This window comes from Phoca vitulina, unplaced genomic scaffold (assembly GCF_004348235.1).
Source record: "Phoca vitulina isolate PV1807 unplaced genomic scaffold, GSC_HSeal_1.0 scaffold5, whole genome shotgun sequence".
NCBI lineage: Eukaryota > Metazoa > Chordata > Mammalia > Carnivora > Phocidae > Phoca > Phoca vitulina.
In genome coordinates, this window is record NW_022589708.1 from 14,658,343 (window position 1) to 14,678,303 (window position 19,961).

Genomic DNA, 19,961 nt, shown 5'->3' on the forward strand with positions numbered 1-19,961 from the left:
ACTAATGTCCCTGTAATTTTACAGGTATACATTTTGATTTGGAAATCTTTTTCCCTTTGTAATATGTAAGATATTTAATTCATACATCTTGAAAAACTGACTTCTTGTATTACAGTGTTAAAATAGTAATTCAGTTGGAATATTCTGTACTTTTAGTCAAATATATACTTTTAACTTTTGATTACAGTAAATATCGAATTTATTATCTTCCACTGGCGTTTTCTGTGCTTTTATTAATTTCCCCAACATTTCTCAGTAAAGATTATTCCATCTTCTAACTTAGAATTTAGTTCAGTGAAAGACACAAGGAAGGAGACTGGGGACAGGAGGTTAGGAGAGGGTGACTGGGGTCAAAAATAAGTATGATAAATTTGGGCTTTTCCCCCCTGAACTTTCCTGTTATATGTTGGGATTTTTTAAATACTAAATTTAATAAAACTACTGAAGAGTTAATTTTATTCTCAAATCTGAGAAAATGCATTCAACAAACACAAAAGTTATCTTGGCTTTATTTTTTAATATTGTGTGATCCATGAGAATTTTGGGGGGGTTAAAATTAGAGTTTTCACTGTAATAGTATTGTTCTTTGAAGAGTTTTTAAAAGTCACTCATTCATAAAATCTTTCATTTTCTCTGATTCTTTCCAGTTTTGTAATTTATTGAACACAAACATTAGGCTTTTAAATTTGCATTTTCCAGAGTGGCTGCACCAGCTTGCATTCCCACCAACAGTGTAGGAGGGTTCCTCTTTCTTTGCATCCTCCCCAACATCTTTTGTTTCCTGTGTTGTTAATTTTAGCCATTCTGACTGGTGTGAGGTGGTATCTCATTGTGGTTTTGATTTGTAAGTGATATATATATATATCACTTTTGATTTGTAAGTGGTACACACACACACACACACACACACACACACACACACACACACACAGGAATATTATTCAGCCATCAAAAAGAATGAAATCTTGGCATTTGCAAGGATGTGGATAGTACTAGAGGGTGTTATGCTAAGTGAAATAAAGCAGTCAGAGAAAGACAGATACTGTATGATTTCACTCATATGTGGAATTTAAGAAACAGATGAACATAGCATGGGGAAAAAAAAGAGGCAAACCAAGAGACAGACTAAATTATAGAGAACACACTGATGGTTTCCAGAGTAGAGGTGGGTGGGGGGATGGGTTTAAATAGGTGAGGGACATTAAGGAGGGCACTTGCTGTGATGAGTACCGGGTGTTGTATGTAAGTGTTGAATCTCTCAATTCTATACATGAAACTAATATTACACTATATGTTGACTAACTGGAATTAAAATAAAAACTTAGAATTAAAAATAAATAAATTTGCATTTTCATCCGTGAAGTAACCAGGATTTTTTTTAATCCAGTGAGAAAGAAAGCAATTTTTTTTTTTTTTTTTTGAGAAAAAAAAGCCATTTATAAGAATGCATATAGCTCAGGGGCGCCTGGCTGGTTCAGTCAGCAGAGCATGTGACTCTTGATCTCAAGGATGTGAGTTCAAGCCCCATGTTGGAGATGGAGATTACTTAAAAAAAAAAAAAAAAAAAAGGGAATGTATATAGCTGAGACTAAGACTTATTAGATAATTAATTTAACTGATCATCTCTCATCTTATTTTCTATTTTCCTAGCATTATAACGATAAACCCTGAAGAGAATGACATGTTCTTTGATGTCATTGCTATTGTTGATCCATTGACAAGAGAAGCACAGAAAATGGCCCAGTTATTGATTGTAAGATAATATAATGTTTTTATTATATATTTTCTATATCATTTTATTATATATTTTCATTTTGAAATTTATAATTAATCTTTCAGGTCTGTTTTCAAGTATTTGTGTTCTTGATGCTTTATTCTGTGCAGCTTTTAATTAGCGTGTCATATTCTCAATGTAGAAAATGAAATGGTAGAGCTATGCCTGGGGTGTTATGGCAGTCCCAAGGTTAGGTGTTGCTGTGGACTTAATTATTGTCCCCTGCCTCCCCTGAAATTTGTATGTTGGAGCCCTCACCCCTACTGTGACTGTATTTGGAAATGGGGCCTTTTGGAGGGTAATTAAGGTTAAATGAGGTTTTATGGCTTGGGCCCTAATCCAGTAGGATTTATAGCCTCACAGAAGAGAAAGGGAGAGAGATCCCTTTCTCTCCTCACGCACACAAAGAAGAGGTCATGGGAGCGCACCACAACATGGTGGCTGCCTACAAGCCAGGAAGAGAGCGCTCATCAGAAACCAAATCAGCGAGCATCTTGATCTAAAATAAATACATTTCTGTTGCTTAAGCCACCCAGTCTGTGGTATTTTATGACAGCATTTTGAGCTAATTCATCCTAATTCCCCTCTTCATCCTGTCTTGAGTTCTGAAGAATGGCTTCTGGAGAAGCCGATGATCTAATAAGTAACAATAGCCAAATAGGTGAGTGAAGGTTGTGTTCAGTAAGTCTGGCCGCAGTAACAGTAGCTTCAAGACTGGAGTTTATTTCTCTCATCTCACAGTCCAAGCGTGAGCTGCCTGGAGTGGCTAAGGCAGCTCCACAGCATGAGGACGCAGGCGACTTCTGTCTGGTGGTTCAGTCATCTTCATGAAGCTCCTCCTGGCTCATGGTCGGAGATCACTCGTCAGGCTCCTCTCCTCTGTTTCTGCGAGCAGGAAGGAGACAACAAGGGCATACTCCGTCCTGTCACATCTCACGGACCAGAATGTAGCAAGTCATGCGGCTGCACCTAGACACAAGGGAGGCCAGAAGCTGTGCATGAAGCTGAACATTCATTCACTGAGAAAGCAGAGAGAAGGAGCACTGGGGGGAGCTAGCTGACTCTGAAAGGAGATTATGTGCTTTTTCATTATACTGAAAACTTGAGAGGTTCACATTGTGATGCAGCTTTCAGCGGGTAAATCACATAAGCTAGTTACGCTGGAAATCTATATATTTTTTCTAGTGATGTTCAAAATTTTGGGGTATTCCTATTTGAAATTACTCCATGGTTCTTTTAAAGACACATTTTAAAAAAACATTCTCAAGTGGAAACCATTTGTCCTCTGACAGTTGGCCTCACTTTTGGAAACAGGCAAAAGTGATTAGACATTAAGTCTGCTGGACTCTGTAAGGGATCAAGCTGGGTCATATGGGTATACATGCCGGCGAAATTTCAGCCTGCAGTTTCTCTCAAATTAGTTTGCCCTGCCAAACTATACTGGAAAAAGGGATTATCAATAGCTCTTATAATTGTTTGGACAAATAATTTTGGAAAATCTTTGCCATTCTACTTATTTAGTGTATAACCAGGGCAAATAATTCCACAGTTGGTTTACTTACCCCGTCCTTTCTTTTACCATTTATACACCTTCAAATTTGAACTTCTGGAGACACATTATTCAGATTATTCTTTAGAGAACAGCAATTAGTAATCATACCTGTAAGGAGTGGAGCTAGTACGATACATTATAGTCTACACACACCCTGTTTCTACAGAGTCGTTATTCAGAAAAAAACATTGCTTACCTCTGAAGTTTTTAGGTAAAGATAGAATTTAGGAATAAGAAATAAGAGATTATACAGAAATATAAAATATGGGATTGGATCCCAGTTTACATGATTGGAAATAATAACAGTCTTCCTGAGCACCTCAGCACCTCACGTAATTTATTATTTCTTACTATAAAGAAAACTTATGCTATAAAAGAGAAATTAATTTATTAGAAGAAGTGGATAGGGTCTCATTTAACACTTGGGAAAAACATTAGCTCAGCAACCTCCATTGTAGCAAATACGTAGAGTGAAGAATGAGAATCAGAGCTCTTCAATCCTCTGTCCTAATTCCTTCTCAAGCCTGCGTCCTTTCTGTTCCATGCACCTGTTTTTTCCCTTCTCTCTTTACCTATGTCCTTTGTTGTCTAATATCTTTCAAATCTGCACAGACTTGCCTTCCTAGAGATAGAGACTACCAAAATTAATAACTCTTCTATGTCATATGCCCCAGGGAAATAAAAAGAGAGTCTTTCATCCAAATGTAGCCAGGAACTTCCTACATCCCTACCATGTGGGTGGAATTCAGAATGGACGGGGGTACCCTCGCCATTGTTTCTGGGAGGCCACCACTCTGTATTTGCACGTCATGGTTCTAGCAATTACTTTACTTGTCCTTCAATGCTAAAGAAATTTGGATACCATGAAAGACAGTCACATGAGGCAAAAGGGAGGCAGCGTAACCCTTGAGCCATGAAATTAGCTGTTTGGATTCAAATCTGACCTCTGCCATGACTTTTGCTGTGTGACCTTGGGCAAATTACCACATCTCTCTGTGTCTCAGCTGTGAAGGTAGCTACCTCTGAAGGCTGTCGTGAGGATCACCTGAGATAATGAGTATCAAGTGTGAACACAGTGCCTGGTACATAGTAAATGCTTAATAAATGTTAGATAGTAAGATTACTTAATATCAAATGCGGGAATTTTTTTTCTAATAGGTACTTGGCAAGATTATCAACATGAAGCTAAAATTGTTCATGAACTGTAGGGATAAGCTTTCAGAAGCCCCTTTAAAGAGGTGAGTCTAAGTGAACATAATTTCATTTCAAAAGGTTTGCAAATGCTAAGACCAAAAATAAAAAGAGGACCATAATTACTGGGTTTGGTTTTTTCTTCATAAGATGCTTAATTGAAATAGACCAGAAGATCAAGGATAATTTACTAACCTTAATTGATATAAAACTAAAATAACCTAAGCAGTAAAATTGATCTAATCTAATTGCAGAATTTATAAGGATTTATGTTTGTCCATGGGTATTCTTGAAAATGTGATCTAGGAATACCTATTTGGAAATACACAAGAGGAAAATAAAGTTGAATGAAACCATTTTGGGTTTAGCAATATTTTCCTTTTTTTGTTTGTAAAGATTTTATTTATTTGAGAAAGGGAGAGAGAGCACAAGCAGGGGGTGGGGGGAGGGCAGAAGGACAGGGAGAAGCAGACTCCCACTGAGCAGGGAGCCTGACATGGGGCTCAATCCCAGGACCCTGGGATCATGACCTGAGCTGAAGGCAGACGCTTAACCGACTGAGCCCCCCCCCAGAGGCCCCTGTTTAGCTATATTTTCAATATTTTAGAGCTGACTTACGAAAATGATCTTTAGGATATCATCTCATTATTTGGGAGTATTGAGATGTAATTAGTGTAAAATAATCTTTCAATAATATAGAAAATGTTTATTGTTATATGCAGATATTCCACATTAATACTGTGCTGTTGAAGTAAAACATTGTCTCTCAGGGCACCTGGGTGGTTCAGTCATTGAGCGTCTGCCTTCGGCTCAGGTCATGATCCCAGGATCCTGGGATCAAGCCCCGCATCGGGCTCCCTGCTCGGCGGGAAGCCTGCTTCTCCCTCTCCCACTCCCCCTGCTTATGTTCCCTCTCTCGCTTTGTCTCTCTCTGTAAAATAAAATCTTAAAAAAAAAAAAAAAAAAGAAATAACATTGTCTCTCAAGTAGGGACAGAAATATACCCTTCCTCTTCTTTCAGGGTCAGAATCGGTATCATTTTGAGCCACTTTTACTGATAGGGATATACAGTATCCTTCAGGTGTCATGGTGCAGAAAAAGAGCTTGTTAATGTGCTTTTCTTTGTATAATGTAATTATGTAGCTCTAAAAGAATATATGCAAACACAAGACCGAAGAGTTGCATTCAGTTAATCCCTTGTTTACTTATAAAATTGTATTTGTTATAATTGATAACCATACTAGAGATTATTGCCTCGAGCAGATATTTTAAACATGGCAAATATTTTTAATATTTGGAAAGCAATAAAATGGGAAATGTAGAGAATTTAGATGAAAGTTTAGGGTACATTTATTCCTTTCCTGAGACTCTTGTCCTCATATTTCATTCATGTTATTCTCCGACTTCTCATTTATCTTGTGTATTTCAAATTTTATCATGTCCCAAATCCGAACAAAAGCTCTCATCTTATTTTAGCCACTAACTGAGAGGTCTGTTAGCTTTCTGAGTAGAGAATTTTTCTTCATACAAGTAGAGATCTTCTCCATAGTATCTCTATAAAGCTTTGGATTATATAATAAAGAGTAGGAATATTGAACATAAGCAAGCATAATCCATTAGGGAAAGAACTTGACCTCTCTAAGGTGAAATGACCCTTCATACTTTGAGTGGTTAATGATTCTGCACAGCACAAGAACTGTGAAACTGGTTTGGAACTGTGAACTCAAAGGAGCATTATTGGCTCAGTAGCATCGATCAAGCAAACAAGATAACATATTGATCCCCAGGCCTTTACTTTTTAGAATACTACCCCATCCTTCTCAGAAGGGGGAGAGGTCATGGGCAGCTTCCTCCTGTGTCTCTCGTCTCTCGACTCTCGTGTGTCCAGCCTTCCTCTGAGGCAGCGTCAGGGGGTGCTCTCTCTCCTCTTGCCAACCCTCCCTTTCTGTTTGAGCCTGTGCTTTCCCACTTGTTCTGGAGCCTTCCTTCATCGCATAGTCCCTTTGTTCCATATCTTTAACCTCTCTGCCAGCCCGTTTCTTTCCATCCTGGGAGTTACTCAATTTAAAAAGAGAAATAAACTGCTGTCTTAATTTCCTCTCCCTGGAGCCCTGACTTTTTCTCCTCTTCTGCATTCTTTCTCTTCACGGCTTCTTCACAGATTACTCATACCCCCGTTCATCTCTCATTCACTGTACCTCCCCCTGCAGCTTGCCTTTAACTTCCTCTTTGCTGCTGGATTGTTTTTACTAAATCACAGACATGTTGCTGTTGGCAGCATCCTTGGAATACTTCTTACTCTGACATTTCCGCTGCATTGGACGGTACCGAGTATTTGTTTTGTTCATTTTCTTCATGGCTCCCTTCTCTCCCATGTCTCCTCTTACGCCTCTTCCCTTTCACTCTGCCTGCCTGCAGTAGGCAGCTTTGGACATGGCTGCCGGGGATCGTGGTCTCCTGGGATTCATCCGCTCTGTAGCTTCTCCTTGAGCTTGGGCTGCAGCTGGTGATTTGCTTCTCATGGAAAGCACGAGGTGAAAGTAATGGAAGGTCTCTCCGGCAACTAGGTTACAAAAGGCTGTGACTGGTGTCTTGCTGGCATTCTCCATCTCTTGCTCTTGCGTGCTTCTCTGACCGAGCGAGCTGGAGGGGCCCTTGTGGCGAGGACCCGAGGGCACACTGCAGACAGCCGCCGTAACCAGCTGCAGTCCTTTTTCCAGCGGCCCTAGGGGGGCATTGCACTGGCTTCAACGTGGGTCCCCTCCCCTGGGGAGGGGCTGGAGCTGACTACAGCGCAGCTGACACCTTGACTGCTGTCTCCAAATAGTGAAAGTCACGATTCTTTATAGTAATAAAGCTAATTCTTCATTGGGGGATAAGGCCAAAATACACTAAAGCTCTGTTAATAAGCAGCTGTTTTCAACTCAGTCCTGTTTTTAACTGAACTTTTACCAGAATTTTAATTTGCTTGCATTTAATTGCTTTGTGGTTATCATTTCTCTTCATATGATTAGTGGTGCTAGGATCCAATAAAATGGCTGAAAAATGGACCATGGTCAAATCTGAAGAAGGATCAGTGAGCAAATACAGATCATAAACTAGCAGAACAGACATAAGTCAGTATATGTTAAAGGCATTCTAATCGTGTTCATTAAGGAATAATTAACAAGGATATATAATATATATAATCTTATAGTAGATGATTGTCTACTGTTTATAAGCATTAACTCTTCTGCAGTATAGTGTGTTTTGGTTTTTTTAACATGAGACTTTTTGCTCATGTTTACAGAAGAAACCTCAATTTTGGTCACAGTATGTATTTTTATTTATGTTCTTTTGACAGCTTTTATCGTTTTGTTCTGGAACCAGAGCTGGTGTTAGTGGCTAATGGCATTACTGGACCCGTGGCAACATTCTTGGATATCCCTGAAGCGCCCCTTCTAACCCTCAACATGATTACTCCTGAAGGCTGGTTGGTTGAAACAGTGCACAGCAACTGTGACCTTGATAATATTTACCTCAAGGATGTAAGTGCTCCTGGAAAGTCCTGTCAGGAAAGAGGAAAAGGGCAAATTACAGGGCGCCTGTAATTGCAGCAAGAGCGTGATCATGCTGTGGCTGCTCGCAGGGTTGTCTTCCTTACGGTTCTAGGTCCTGATCCAGTCTTGCCTTTGATTTTTGAGCTGCTCTAACTTCCAAATTCAGCTTCCCAAGTTTCCCACATTCCTAGATGCTCTCACCTGCTTTGTGGTTTCAGCTCCCTGGTTCACAGGCGCTCCTCTAGGATGAACAATGTAGAGAATACAGAGATGGATGCACAGCAACTTAGAACGACACCGTGAAATACCTGTTTTGCCCTTGAGGTTTTGTTTTTAACTCTGAAAGGAGCAGTTTCATCTCAAGCTCTTGTTTTGCCCCACAACTCATGGCCAGAGAAAGCAGCCCGAAAAGGTAGAAGGCAGGGAACAGTGCCCACTCAGAGCTGCAGGCTGGGTGCTCTGCTTCCCAACCCCTGCTCTCCCTGCCTGCCCTCTACCCCACTTCTCTCCATCCCCAGCCCCACTCTGCCCCAGCCCCCCTCTACCCCACCCCCTGCATCTCCACCCACCACCCTCCACCCCACCCCTCTCCATCCCCACCCCTCCCACCACCCCCCTAACAGTCGAACAGTCGAAAATCCACATATAACTTTTGACCCCCCAGCCAAAAAAATTAACCAATGATAGCCTACTGTTGACAAGAAGTCTTACTGATAACATAAGCAGTCAATCAATACCTTTTTTTATGTTATATGTATTATATATTGTACTCTTAATAAATACTTAATTTTTTAAATTCTTAAAGTAAGCTGAAGAAAAGAAGACATAATGAAAATTCTTACAAAGAAGAGAAAATACATTTACAGGACTGTCCTGTGTCAAAAAAACCTGCGTGGAAGTGGGCCCGTGCTGTCCAGGGGTCAGCTGTAGTTTAGACACCCGTGGCCAATGTAATTGTTAAAGAACTCCCATTTTAGGGCCGCCTGGGTGGCTGGGTTCGTTAGGAGACTGCCTTCGGCTCAGGTCATGATCCCGGGGTCCTGGGATCGAGCCCCGCATCGGGCTCCCTGCTCAGTGGGAAGCCTGCTTCTCCCTCTCCCACTCCCCCTGCTTGTGTTCCCTCTTTCGCTGTGTCTCTCTCTGTCAAATAAATAAATAAAATCTTTAAAAAATAAAAAACTCCTATTTTAGCACCATAGATAATTGTTAATAAACCCAAATGATAATCTTTATAATTAAACTTCCACTTCTTTTAAAGGAAGAAGCTAACTTCTTTACTATTTAGCCACAGAACAATACAATAAACACTTCTGTTAGAGATATTAATAGGCACCCAAAGTTCTACTTGAAAGCTATTAAATTCATGTCTCATGTCAACAGTTAATATTTAGAACAGATAATTAAATATATAAAGGAGATGTAAACATCACAAAAGATCACAAATTCCCATCCTTGCTAAAAATAAACCTTGATAATAGGAATGAATTTAACTTAAATTACCTTTATGAAACAACAATAAACTTAAAATATTCACTAGAAAGAACTCTTTGAAAAACAAATTGGGCTATTTGGTGTTGTGGTTTGAGTAAATCCACAGAATTGATGTCTGTTATACAGTCCTATAGGGACGAGAGAAAGTTTCACATTAAAATAAAATAAAGGTTTTATTAGTCACAACCTGATGGAACGTATTTGGGCTCTGCCCTGATATCTAATTTATAAGGAAAAGTATATAAGCTTCATGACCACTGTGGGGTATAGTTCCCTTGTCTGTAAAATGAAGGAGTTGAACTAGATGAGCTCTACAACTTTTTTCTAACTTGTAATATTCTCACATTCTGAGACTGTCTCGTGTGAATGTTTCCACCCACGCATGCGCACAGTGCTGTGAGCACTGGGGACATGAGTCAGTGAAGTATATGAACCTCATTACTAGGCTAGTAAGAGTTCAACAGCTGATTCAGAACCCAGCTAAAGTTGAAACAAGCACTGTTGTCAAAGAAGGTACTTATTTCTTGTTCTTAAGAATTGGACTTAAAAGAGAAATGCTACATACACAAGGGTTATAATTATTTCTGTGGTAATTACAAAGAAAAACAGCTCTACAATATAGAATATTTTCAAATACTTTATAGCCTAAACACATTTGAAAAGTGTCAAAACCTTATAATGAAATAAGATACAGATAACATCACTGTCTTATCTGTTCAACAAAATTACCAAACTATGTAAAAATCACTTACCATTGGATTTATTCTTGTGTTTGCTTATGTTTTTCATATGAAGTGGAGAAAAAGTGTTATCCCTAAAATATTAGGACATTTGCAATAGAGGAAAAGCTGGAAACAACTGGAATGCCCAGCCATTTAAAAGGATGTTTGTAGAGACAGGGACATGTTCATAGAAAACTATACTTAATGAAAAAGCAGGTTATACATTCTTAGAAAAAAAATGTATGGAAAAGAGAAAAATCAGTGTGTTATGTATAGGAATGTTCAGTCTGTAGGTGATTTCTGTTTTTCTTCTTTTCCACATTTTTTTATTTGCTAATTGTTTTTTGATGAGCATATATTATTTTGAGCGCAAACATTAATTTTTTTAAATTACAAGAAAGGTGATGGATGATGATAGGTTGGCTTTTTTGCCAGATCTGAAGGAGCTCTAGGGCAACAACCAATGAAGCAGATTCTTTGAGGAGTTTCCCATCTCACTCTCCCTTGAAGAGATCTTCAGATACTACAACTTTATGACCTCTTTCCTGCTTGTGATAGTGGTGCATATATCATGAGGCTGGAGTAGAGCTGACGTCATGGGAAAGGAAAAAAAAAACTCATCCTGAGTTTTGGTCTTTAAGAAATTGATTCAACTATTAAGTCATTCATATAAAAGACTTGATGTTGCCCCCACAATACATTGGCTAATATTAAAATAATTACATTTATTTATTACAAAATTTGTATGATGAGAGTTACTAATACCAAAACAATGACCTATTTTCCCACAGATTGAGAGAACTGTTACAGCAGAATATGAACTAGAATATCTACTACTTGAAGGTAGTTGCTTTGATACAATGACAGAACAGCCTCCTCGGGGCCTGCAGTTTACACTGGGCACAAAAAATAAACCTGTTGTGGTTGATACAATAGTGATGGCCAATCTCGTAAGTATTATACATACTTAATCAATTGTATTTAATTACACATTTCGGTGAAATCCTCTTAAGTTTCCCTAATAATAAGATGAAATCGATTTTGTCCTGCTATTGCTGAACAGCTCCCAGAAAACAAAATTGAATCCTTAAATAAGGTAATTAAATAAAACAAAAATGAAGGGAATCATACTTTCATGATGTGTTATTCAGGGTATTGCAAAATCTCCCTTTTGGAATTCATTTATAGATTTTATTCACTCCAGTTAGGTAACACTCTCTTGAGTCATTCATGTATAATCGTTTTTGAACAATTGGATATTTTTAGTCCTATAGCTATCATCGTATTTTTCTCATCCTAAAAGGGATATTTTCAATTAAAAGCAAACCCAGGTGCTTGGATACTGAAATTACGTGAAGGAAAATCTGAAGATATTTATCAAATAGTTGGGTGAGTTATATAAACCACTTTAAAGTTTTTATGCGTAAATTAAGTTTTTAGTCTTTTGGATAAGAAATGAGAGGCAGGGTGATTTATTTTTCCTCTACAAAAATTTAAATGATTTTTATATTTAGAATTCCCAGAAAAATAGGTGTGTGTCCTTTTATAAAAAATATAATCCTTCCTGAGATGTAGTGAATCCTTTCATTTTGAGGTAAATGGCTTTTACTGAGATACAATCTTCTTTGAAATCTCATTGAGTATATAAATTATTTGAATTCTCCCCCTTTTTTCTGCATTAATTCTTTCTAAGTGAAGTCCATGTCTTCTGCTTGCTTGCTTAGCTTGTTCCCTTCATTTAAGCTGCTGACTGTACTCATGTATGCAATGAGTTTTAGTTGCTTAGCTTTACTTAGAAAGATCAAACAGTGCAGTTGGGAAGATCCAGGCTACCTGGGCTGTTTGGATCTAGGATAATAATTGTACCCTCCTCAAAGGATGATTATATGGATCAAATGAGTCAACATCTCTAAAGTGCTTGAAATGATGCCTGAAATAGAGTAAGAGTGTTCATCACTACTACCTCTACCATCTGGTTGGATGGAAGGAGTTTGCTTTAGATCTTGTGTGGGTCTAGCTACAGTGTGTGTGACCGGGGTCTGTCCTGCTCTCGCTGGACAGTGGATTCAATGGCTGAAGTTGCTGATGCCCTTGAGCAACATTTACGACTGGAAGCTCTTGAAAAATTTAAGAAATTTGACATTACTAGTACATAAGTTGGAGCCCTTTTTATTTCCTAGTGGTAACTGGTGGGTGTGGGTGTGCCTTCTACTTTGGTTTAACCACTTCAGCTGGGGAGTTGGATGAAAGGGGGGGTCAAAGGCATGTGTTAGTCAGCATAGTCCTATACCCCTCAGAATTTCCTTTTAGGAAAGTATTCAGCTATGTTGTGAATCTGACTGAACTCAAAGTATCTACTAATTTGACCTCTGATTGCATTCCCTCTTGGACAAAATTCAACTTTCTTGTAAATGTTTTTAACAGTATTTTATGTATTTTTCTATACATAGAATGGTATCAAAAATTATTGGTCAGAGCTGTCATATTTGATTAAGCAGTTTTGAAAATTAGACAATGAAATATGTTATAATATAAAATAGAAATGATTCAAGTGATGCAGGTGGCCATCATAGACACATTTTCAGTCTTACAGGTTTAACAATACACTTCAAATTTTGGTATTTGAAAATGGCTGCTGAATATTGAAAAGTTGTTGGACGGTATAGAATTCCTTAGATTATGATATATAACAACTTATTTTAAAGTCTCAAAAACATTTCATATTTTAATTATCATTGTAATATATCAAAGACATATCATAGATTTGACTTTTGTGATAATCTTGGTATATAGTAGCAAAGATAAGCAATAATTTGAGCTTGCTCAGTGATTAGGCAATATTGAATTTAGTGAGTAACTTTTGTACAATTTTAATTTGTATTAAGTTAAAATTGGATAATTTTGAAAATTGTAGTGTATTATAGTATATCTTAATTGACTGTAGAAACAGCAAATATATATACACAGTGATCTTACGCTTATGCTTATTGCAAAATGAATTTATTCTGTTATTTATACCATCATAATTACATGTCTTTTCTGGAGCTGATTATGGACATTTACATGTTTTTCTGCTTTTAGGCATGAAGGAACTGACTCTCAACCAGACCAGGGAGATGTCATTGTTGTGATAAACAGCTTCAAGAGCAAAATACTGGAAGTACAAGTGTGTGAGGCAGAAGCTCTTGCTGTTTTGTTCCTAGTATTAAGAATTATCTTTTTTGCCCTTAATTGATTAATATTATTTTACAACTAATTTTGCAATTTTACTACCTAAAATGTTATATTGGAATTCTGGCATGAAAGGAAAAAGAGGATTAAGTTCATGAAGGGAAGGCAGAGAGCTTGAAGATAAAAGAAAAGGAACAATGTTTTCTAAGTTAGGATGTGTCTGTTATATCTACTGTATCCATAGCCAACCAGATAGCGTTACAAATTAGGCTCTAGAGATGAGCTCAGGAACACAGGTTGAAAAGTTAGCCTTGAAAAGAAAAAGTGATGTTTCTTTCCTTTACCCCCCACCCCACCCCCCCAAAATAGGAAGAGAGTGAGAGAGAAGAGGAGTTCTTAATGATGGCAGATTTATTTCTTTGGACCAACTTACCACTCACCTACTTAAAACTAATAAAAATGTTGGGTGTTTTTGAAACATCTTAAAAGCAATGAAGAGCTGACAATAATAAAATAATAAGGATAACAAGGAACTACAAAAACAAAATTAAAGGGAAAATAAGAGCCTAATGAAGTAAGCAAGCACAGAATCTTCTCTTGTCCTGAGAACATTTGTCCATCCTGGTACACCTGAACTATCATTTTGATTTAATTTGCAGGGTGATGGGGACAGAAAGTAAATCCCTGGACCCATATAAAGTGGGTAATCTGTTAGAAGACCCTTTCAGCAATAAGCTGGCTGTAGCTTCAGGGTAAGGATGAACCCTAGTAAATTATTCCACACAGTCTTTTAACCCAAATTTGTTCCATGCAAGTAGTCCAGGAAACTCTGAGCCTTGAATTTGCACTATATTAGTTCCAGATTGATGAGGTTGTATAGGGCCAAATTCCTATACGTCTCTGGAATAAGATTACTGTATCCAAATACATAGAGAAAACCAGCAGAAACAACAGAAAGCAAACATATAAACACTCTCTATATTAGAATTATTGACACTCTGAAACAACTGTGCTTACAATATTTAAAGAAATAAAAGACAAGCTTGAAAACAATTGCAGGGAACAGAAAACTATAAAAAATGCATATCTGATATTTTTTAAAGTAGAACTTCTGAAACTGAGAGATACAATAACCCAAATTAAGAATTCGATGGATGACTTTTACATGGCTAAGGAGAGAATTAGTGAATTGGAAGATAGACTAGAAAAAGTATTCCTAATGCAACAGGGACATTAAAAAAGAGGATAATGCAGCAGAGAGCATAAAAGGCATAGAGAATAGAGTGAGAAATTAAAGATTCCAGGATTGCACTGAACCTGGCTCCACCACTCTCTAGCTGTGTGACCTTGGACAGATTGCTTAGCCTCTATCTGTCTCATTTTCCTCATTTATAAATTGTGATTAATAATGGAACCTACCTTACATGTCTGTTATAAGGATAAGATAGTTCAGTTTGTAAAGTGCTTTGTGAGTATTGAATAATTAAAATCATTTTAAGTGGAGTTCCAGACAAAGGTGAAAGAGAGTGAGGTACATGTAACATGGTGTGTCAACTATACTCACATTATAAAAAAAAAAAAAAGGGGGCGCCTGGGTGGCTCAGTCATTAAGCGTCTTCCTTCAGCTCAGGTCATGATCCCAGGGTCCTGGGATCAAGCCCCGCATCAGGCTCCCTGCTCTGCGGGAAGCCTGTTTCTCCCTCTCCCACTCCCCCTGCTTGTGTTCCCTCTCTCGCTGTGTCTCTCTCTGTTAAATAAATAAATAAAATCTTCTAAAAAAAAAAAAAAAAGATACATTTAATACTTGAAGCAATAATGGCTGAGAATTTTCATGAATTGATGAAAGATACCAATTTACATGTTCAAGAAGTCCAATGATTCCCAAGCAAGATAATTAAAAGAAAATTTACACCTATACTCTGATAAAACTGCAGAAAACCAAAGGAAAAAATCTTGAGAGTAATCAGAGAAAAAAGGAAAAATTACCTTCAAAGAGCTATAGATAGTCTGATCATTGATTTCTCAGCAGTAAGAATGAAAGCCAGAAGATACTGGAATGATATTTAAAAGCGCTGAATGAAAAAAGGAATGCCAACTTAGAATAATTTACCCTGAAAAGATATCTTTCAAGAGGAAACATAAAACAAGGTATTTTCAGACAAATGAAAAAAACTGAATTTATCACCAACACACTTACCCTAAACGAAGTTCTAAAAGTACTTCAGGCAGAAGAAAAATTATCTCAGATGGAATGTTTGAGTTTTAAAAGAATGAAGAGAGAAAATGGTAAATATGTGGATAATTTATGAACAGTGAATATATAAAACAATAGTAAGTCTTGGGAGGATTTTAAAAATATACAGAATTAAAAAACATAATAGCATTTAAGCTATAAGATAAATAGGGTTTTTTTCAAATACATACAACATTCTTATACTGACTGGAGCAAAGATAATGATTACTTTCAGACTTTATGACAAATATGAATTTAATTTCTAAGATAACCACTAAAAGAATAGAAAGAAAGCATAATACCATAAAGAGGAAAAATGGGATAAAATAAATTAATATAAATGGAATAAGAAAAAAGAAAGAATATATGGGATATAAAGGAAGCAAAATAGTAAGTTAGAATTTAACTCAATTACATTAAATGTAAATGGACTAAATGTTCTAATTAAAAGACAAAGATTGTCATATTGGGTTTTTGTTTTAGTTTTTGTTTTAATTACAACTATATGTTGTTTGCAGAAAGAACACCTAATACGTAAGAATACAACTTTAGGGTGAAGATGAAAATAAAACTCAAGAGTGGCAAAAGTATTCTAGGCCAATACTAAGCTAAAGAAAATTTGCATAGCTATACTAATACCAGAGATTAAATTAGACAAGACAACATTACTAAAGATAAAGAAGGTCATTTTACATGAGGCAGAAATAGAATTACAAAGAGAAATTTAAAATTTTCTATCATGCTGGGATATTTTTAAAAATTTTTTTAATTGAGAGGGAGCACACATGCAACGGTGGGGGGAGGGGCAGAGGGAGAGAATCTCAAGCAGACTCCCCACTGAGCGTGGAGCCTGATGCAGGGCTCAATCTCTGAGATCATGACCTGAGCTAAAATCAAGAGTCAGACATTTAACTGACTGAGCCACCCAGGCGCTCCTGGGATATTTTTAATACCCGTCTCTCAGTACTTGATATAACAAGCTGACCAAAAAATCAAGAGATAGAGAAGATGTGAACAGATTAGAAATTCTGACCTAGACACATATAGAACACAACACCCAGTATCACCAAATGAGCAGTCTTTCAAATACACAGGAAATGTTGATAAAAATTAGCTTTACATTTAGTTGAAAAGCAAGTTTCAGTAAATTTCAGAAGAATGAAATCGTACAGAGTACATTCTCTATCTACAATGCAGTAAAGTAGAAATTAATTTCCACGTATAACTAAGAAATACTATGTGGTTGTAATTTCTAAGATCCAATAACAATAGGCCACCAAAGCTCACACCTTACATATTGCCCGGATTCTAAACTACTGTATCACCAAATTTTACCTTGCATCCCACATCATAACCTGTTCCTAATCACCTTTATCCTGTGATCAGTTACACATGTTGCTTCACATTTATCTTGATTCTCTTTCTCCTGTATTGACCTTGATTTTCTTTCTCAATAGTAACATAGTCTCTCCTTGAATACATTTCTTTCTGGCCATTTCAGATGAAAAACCCCACGAAATCCAGACCAACTACTTAAGATACTAAGGTCCAAGCCCTGTAGGAACAGTATTCCAGATAGTTTTATCCTAGTCCTGTAAACAGGAGAGTCTCAAACACCATTTCTGCCGGGCTGGGGGCAGGAAAGAACATATCCATCTTTGAGCTATTTTGACCATTGAAAAGCTGCTTAAGTTCTCTTGAGCTGAATTTTTTCACTCCGTGTATTGGCTCTAATTTGCCTTGTTGGTCTGTAGGACAGAGCAGTTTGAACTCTTTGACCATAGCCACCAAATCTTTGAGGGTAATAATCATGCCCTACCTGAGTCAGACCTTCTGCAGCCCAACCACCTAGGTCTTTCAGTTGATTTTAATAACACAGTTTTATCTCCTCACTGTCCATCTCTCACAATTACATAGAAAAGAAGGAGCAGAAAAGACAACGTTAAGGATCAGCCCATCAACCCCAGCAGCCCATGAATAGGAATTCCCACATTGAAAGAACAGAATATGGAGGAGGGAAGATATTTCACAGATAAGAGAAAAATATTCAGTCAAAAGGGTCCACAGATTAGCATGAGTAAAAAATGGCCCCCATGAGATCCTAATAACTATCAAGGAGGAAAAGCAGGTCACAGCCATAGAATGACACCAGCACTAGCATTGGACTTTTCATTTTCAAGATGGATGTTACAAGACAGCAAAACAAAGCCTTTAGTGTTCTGAGAATTATTTTGAAGCTAGGATTCTTAAGCCAAATTCTTAAACACAAAGACAAAATTATTTTCTGAAGAGTGAAGATTTAGAAAAATTATTTTTCACACCCCTTCTTGAAGGTGTTTGCGAGCACAATGAGGATGAAGACCAAGAAAGAGGAAGATAGGTATTTTGAGAAACTGAAATTAATCTGAAAACCAACACAAAGAAAGCCTTGAAAGAAATAGGCAGTTAATTGTTGAGCTCCAAGAAAAATATCTTCAAGAAGACAGGAATTCCATACAATGACCATGAATAATAAACTGGAAAATATTAGATGTATGGTAAAGAAGAAATTTATCTCACCACAAGAAAAAATAAATGCAATAAAATTCTAAGGAAAAGTGTTTGTCTATTGGAGGAATGTGAGAAAGCAGAATCCATTTGAAATATCGAGAGTCTCTCGTGAGAGGCACAGTGGTCATGTTACTGTCACTACACAGAGGTAATCCAAGGTGCTGGTGGCCTTGCAGACTCTTCAGTGAATAATATTTACATTGTCACAATAAGCACTGTCTACTGACTTTCAAGTTGTAGAATAAACATAGCAAAGTGCTGAAGTTATAATTAGGTTTTACCAAAGTAAATGTAGATATTATCTGTATTTACAATGCTAAAGTAAAAGTTGAGCTAATGTAAGGCAGGAGGTGGAGGGAAAAGGTAGAAATATTATTAGTATCCTTATCTTACAGAGTATACAAGAGAAACTTGAAGTTGTTGGAGCAAAAAAAATATATATTTATGTATTTGAAGCTACAAAGACACTCAGTAGAACTAATGATAATGATATTACTGCCAAAACTTCCAGAGAGGAAGAGTGATATAAGTGAGCTACTCCTCTGTCATCACAGAGAATGAAAAAGGTCTAAACCTTGTGGTTCTAGATACGCTAGTAGATAACGTCTGAAGTTGATAAATCAGTAATTATAAGTATAAGCACATTATTTAGCAGTATGGAGGTAACCACCAAAAGAACTACCAGCAAGAGGTTGACCTGATGATTGAAACCAGATTGTGTCTCTTACGTACTTCCCTGGCTCTGTCATTGCACCTGTCTTAGATTTACAGGGGTTACCTTGCCCTGTGTTTCACTTTCTAACCACGTGGCATAATATTTAAAGCTGCACAGTTCTAAGACTTTCCTTTACCATGCTATCTAGGTGCAAAAAAAGCCAGACAAAATTAAGGAGGATATCCTTACTGATAAAGAAGAAAAGAAAAAAGGAATATGGGATTCCATTAAAAGGTAATTACTAGTGAATGTTTTAACCTATAACAATAGATCCATCAGGAATCTAGTATGTGGCAGGCCTGCAGATTGTAAACATCTAAGTAAAGCACAGATCCTCTCCTCTTGTGGGATGAGATCGGTACATAAATGTTACTAAAACAGGATAGGAAACTAGAACTGTAAGACAGCTAGAGTAAGGTGCTCTGTGAACCCTGGGAGCAAAAGGCTGTTTCTAGTGAGGAGGAACCTCCAGAAAGATTCCGTAGAGAAGTGTGTGGTTAAGATGTGCTCTGAAGGAGAGAGAGGATCTCAGAAGTTGGAGATGGAGCGAAGGTATGAAGTCAAAAAGATTGAGTATGTTCATAGGAACAGAAAGTAGCCCAGCTTAGCTGAGACACTGGGACATTGAATATAATAGGGAATCTATAAATTAGGTTGGGGCCTATATTAGTTAATCAAAACAGGACTATATTGGCTCGCATGTGGAGAGTCCAGGAGTAGAGCTGGCTTTGGGCATTCAGGTGATGTGGTCTAGAAATTCTTCCTCCATGTCTTAGTTCTATTCTCTGTGCCTCCTTCATTTTCAGATAAAGTTTTAGAAGAAAAAGTTTGCCATCTCCAGTGGGAAGAGATTGGTTCTTTCCATAAAGTCCCAGGCTGACTCATTGGTCCACTTGTTAGCCATTTGTCCCAAATGGGGGTCACTGTAATTCTGACCGTGCTTGGGTCGTATGCCTACCTCCAGAGCCAGTGAGAGGGCCTGTCCCACTAGACCTCACAGAATGAAAGTGGAGGAGGAATGCC

At 37.4% G+C, this 19,961-nt stretch overlaps 1 protein-coding gene across 5 annotated transcripts in view; it reads left to right on the plus strand.

The window, feature by feature from the left end:
* The window catches only part of UGGT2 (UDP-glucose glycoprotein glucosyltransferase 2), a 176,900-nt gene that overhangs the window by 129,921 nt on the left and 27,018 nt on the right, over positions 1-19,961 (plus strand). For 4 of the 5 annotated variants that reach the window (XM_032402739.1, XM_032402742.1, XM_032402741.1 and 1 more), the window contains 7 exons: positions 1,651-1,753; positions 4,485-4,564; positions 7,861-8,044; positions 11,061-11,219; positions 11,573-11,658; positions 13,351-13,435; positions 19,087-19,172. In XM_032402739.1, the coding sequence (XP_032258630.1) occupies positions 1,651-1,753; positions 4,485-4,564; positions 7,861-8,044; positions 11,061-11,219; positions 11,573-11,658; positions 13,351-13,435; positions 19,087-19,172 (783 nt within the window). Of the gene's footprint in view, positions 1-1,650; positions 1,754-4,484; positions 4,565-7,860; positions 8,045-11,060; positions 11,220-11,572; positions 11,659-13,350; positions 13,436-13,809; positions 15,041-19,086; positions 19,173-19,961 lie in introns of those variants that run through there. The other variant, XM_032402743.1, reaches the window with a different exon arrangement.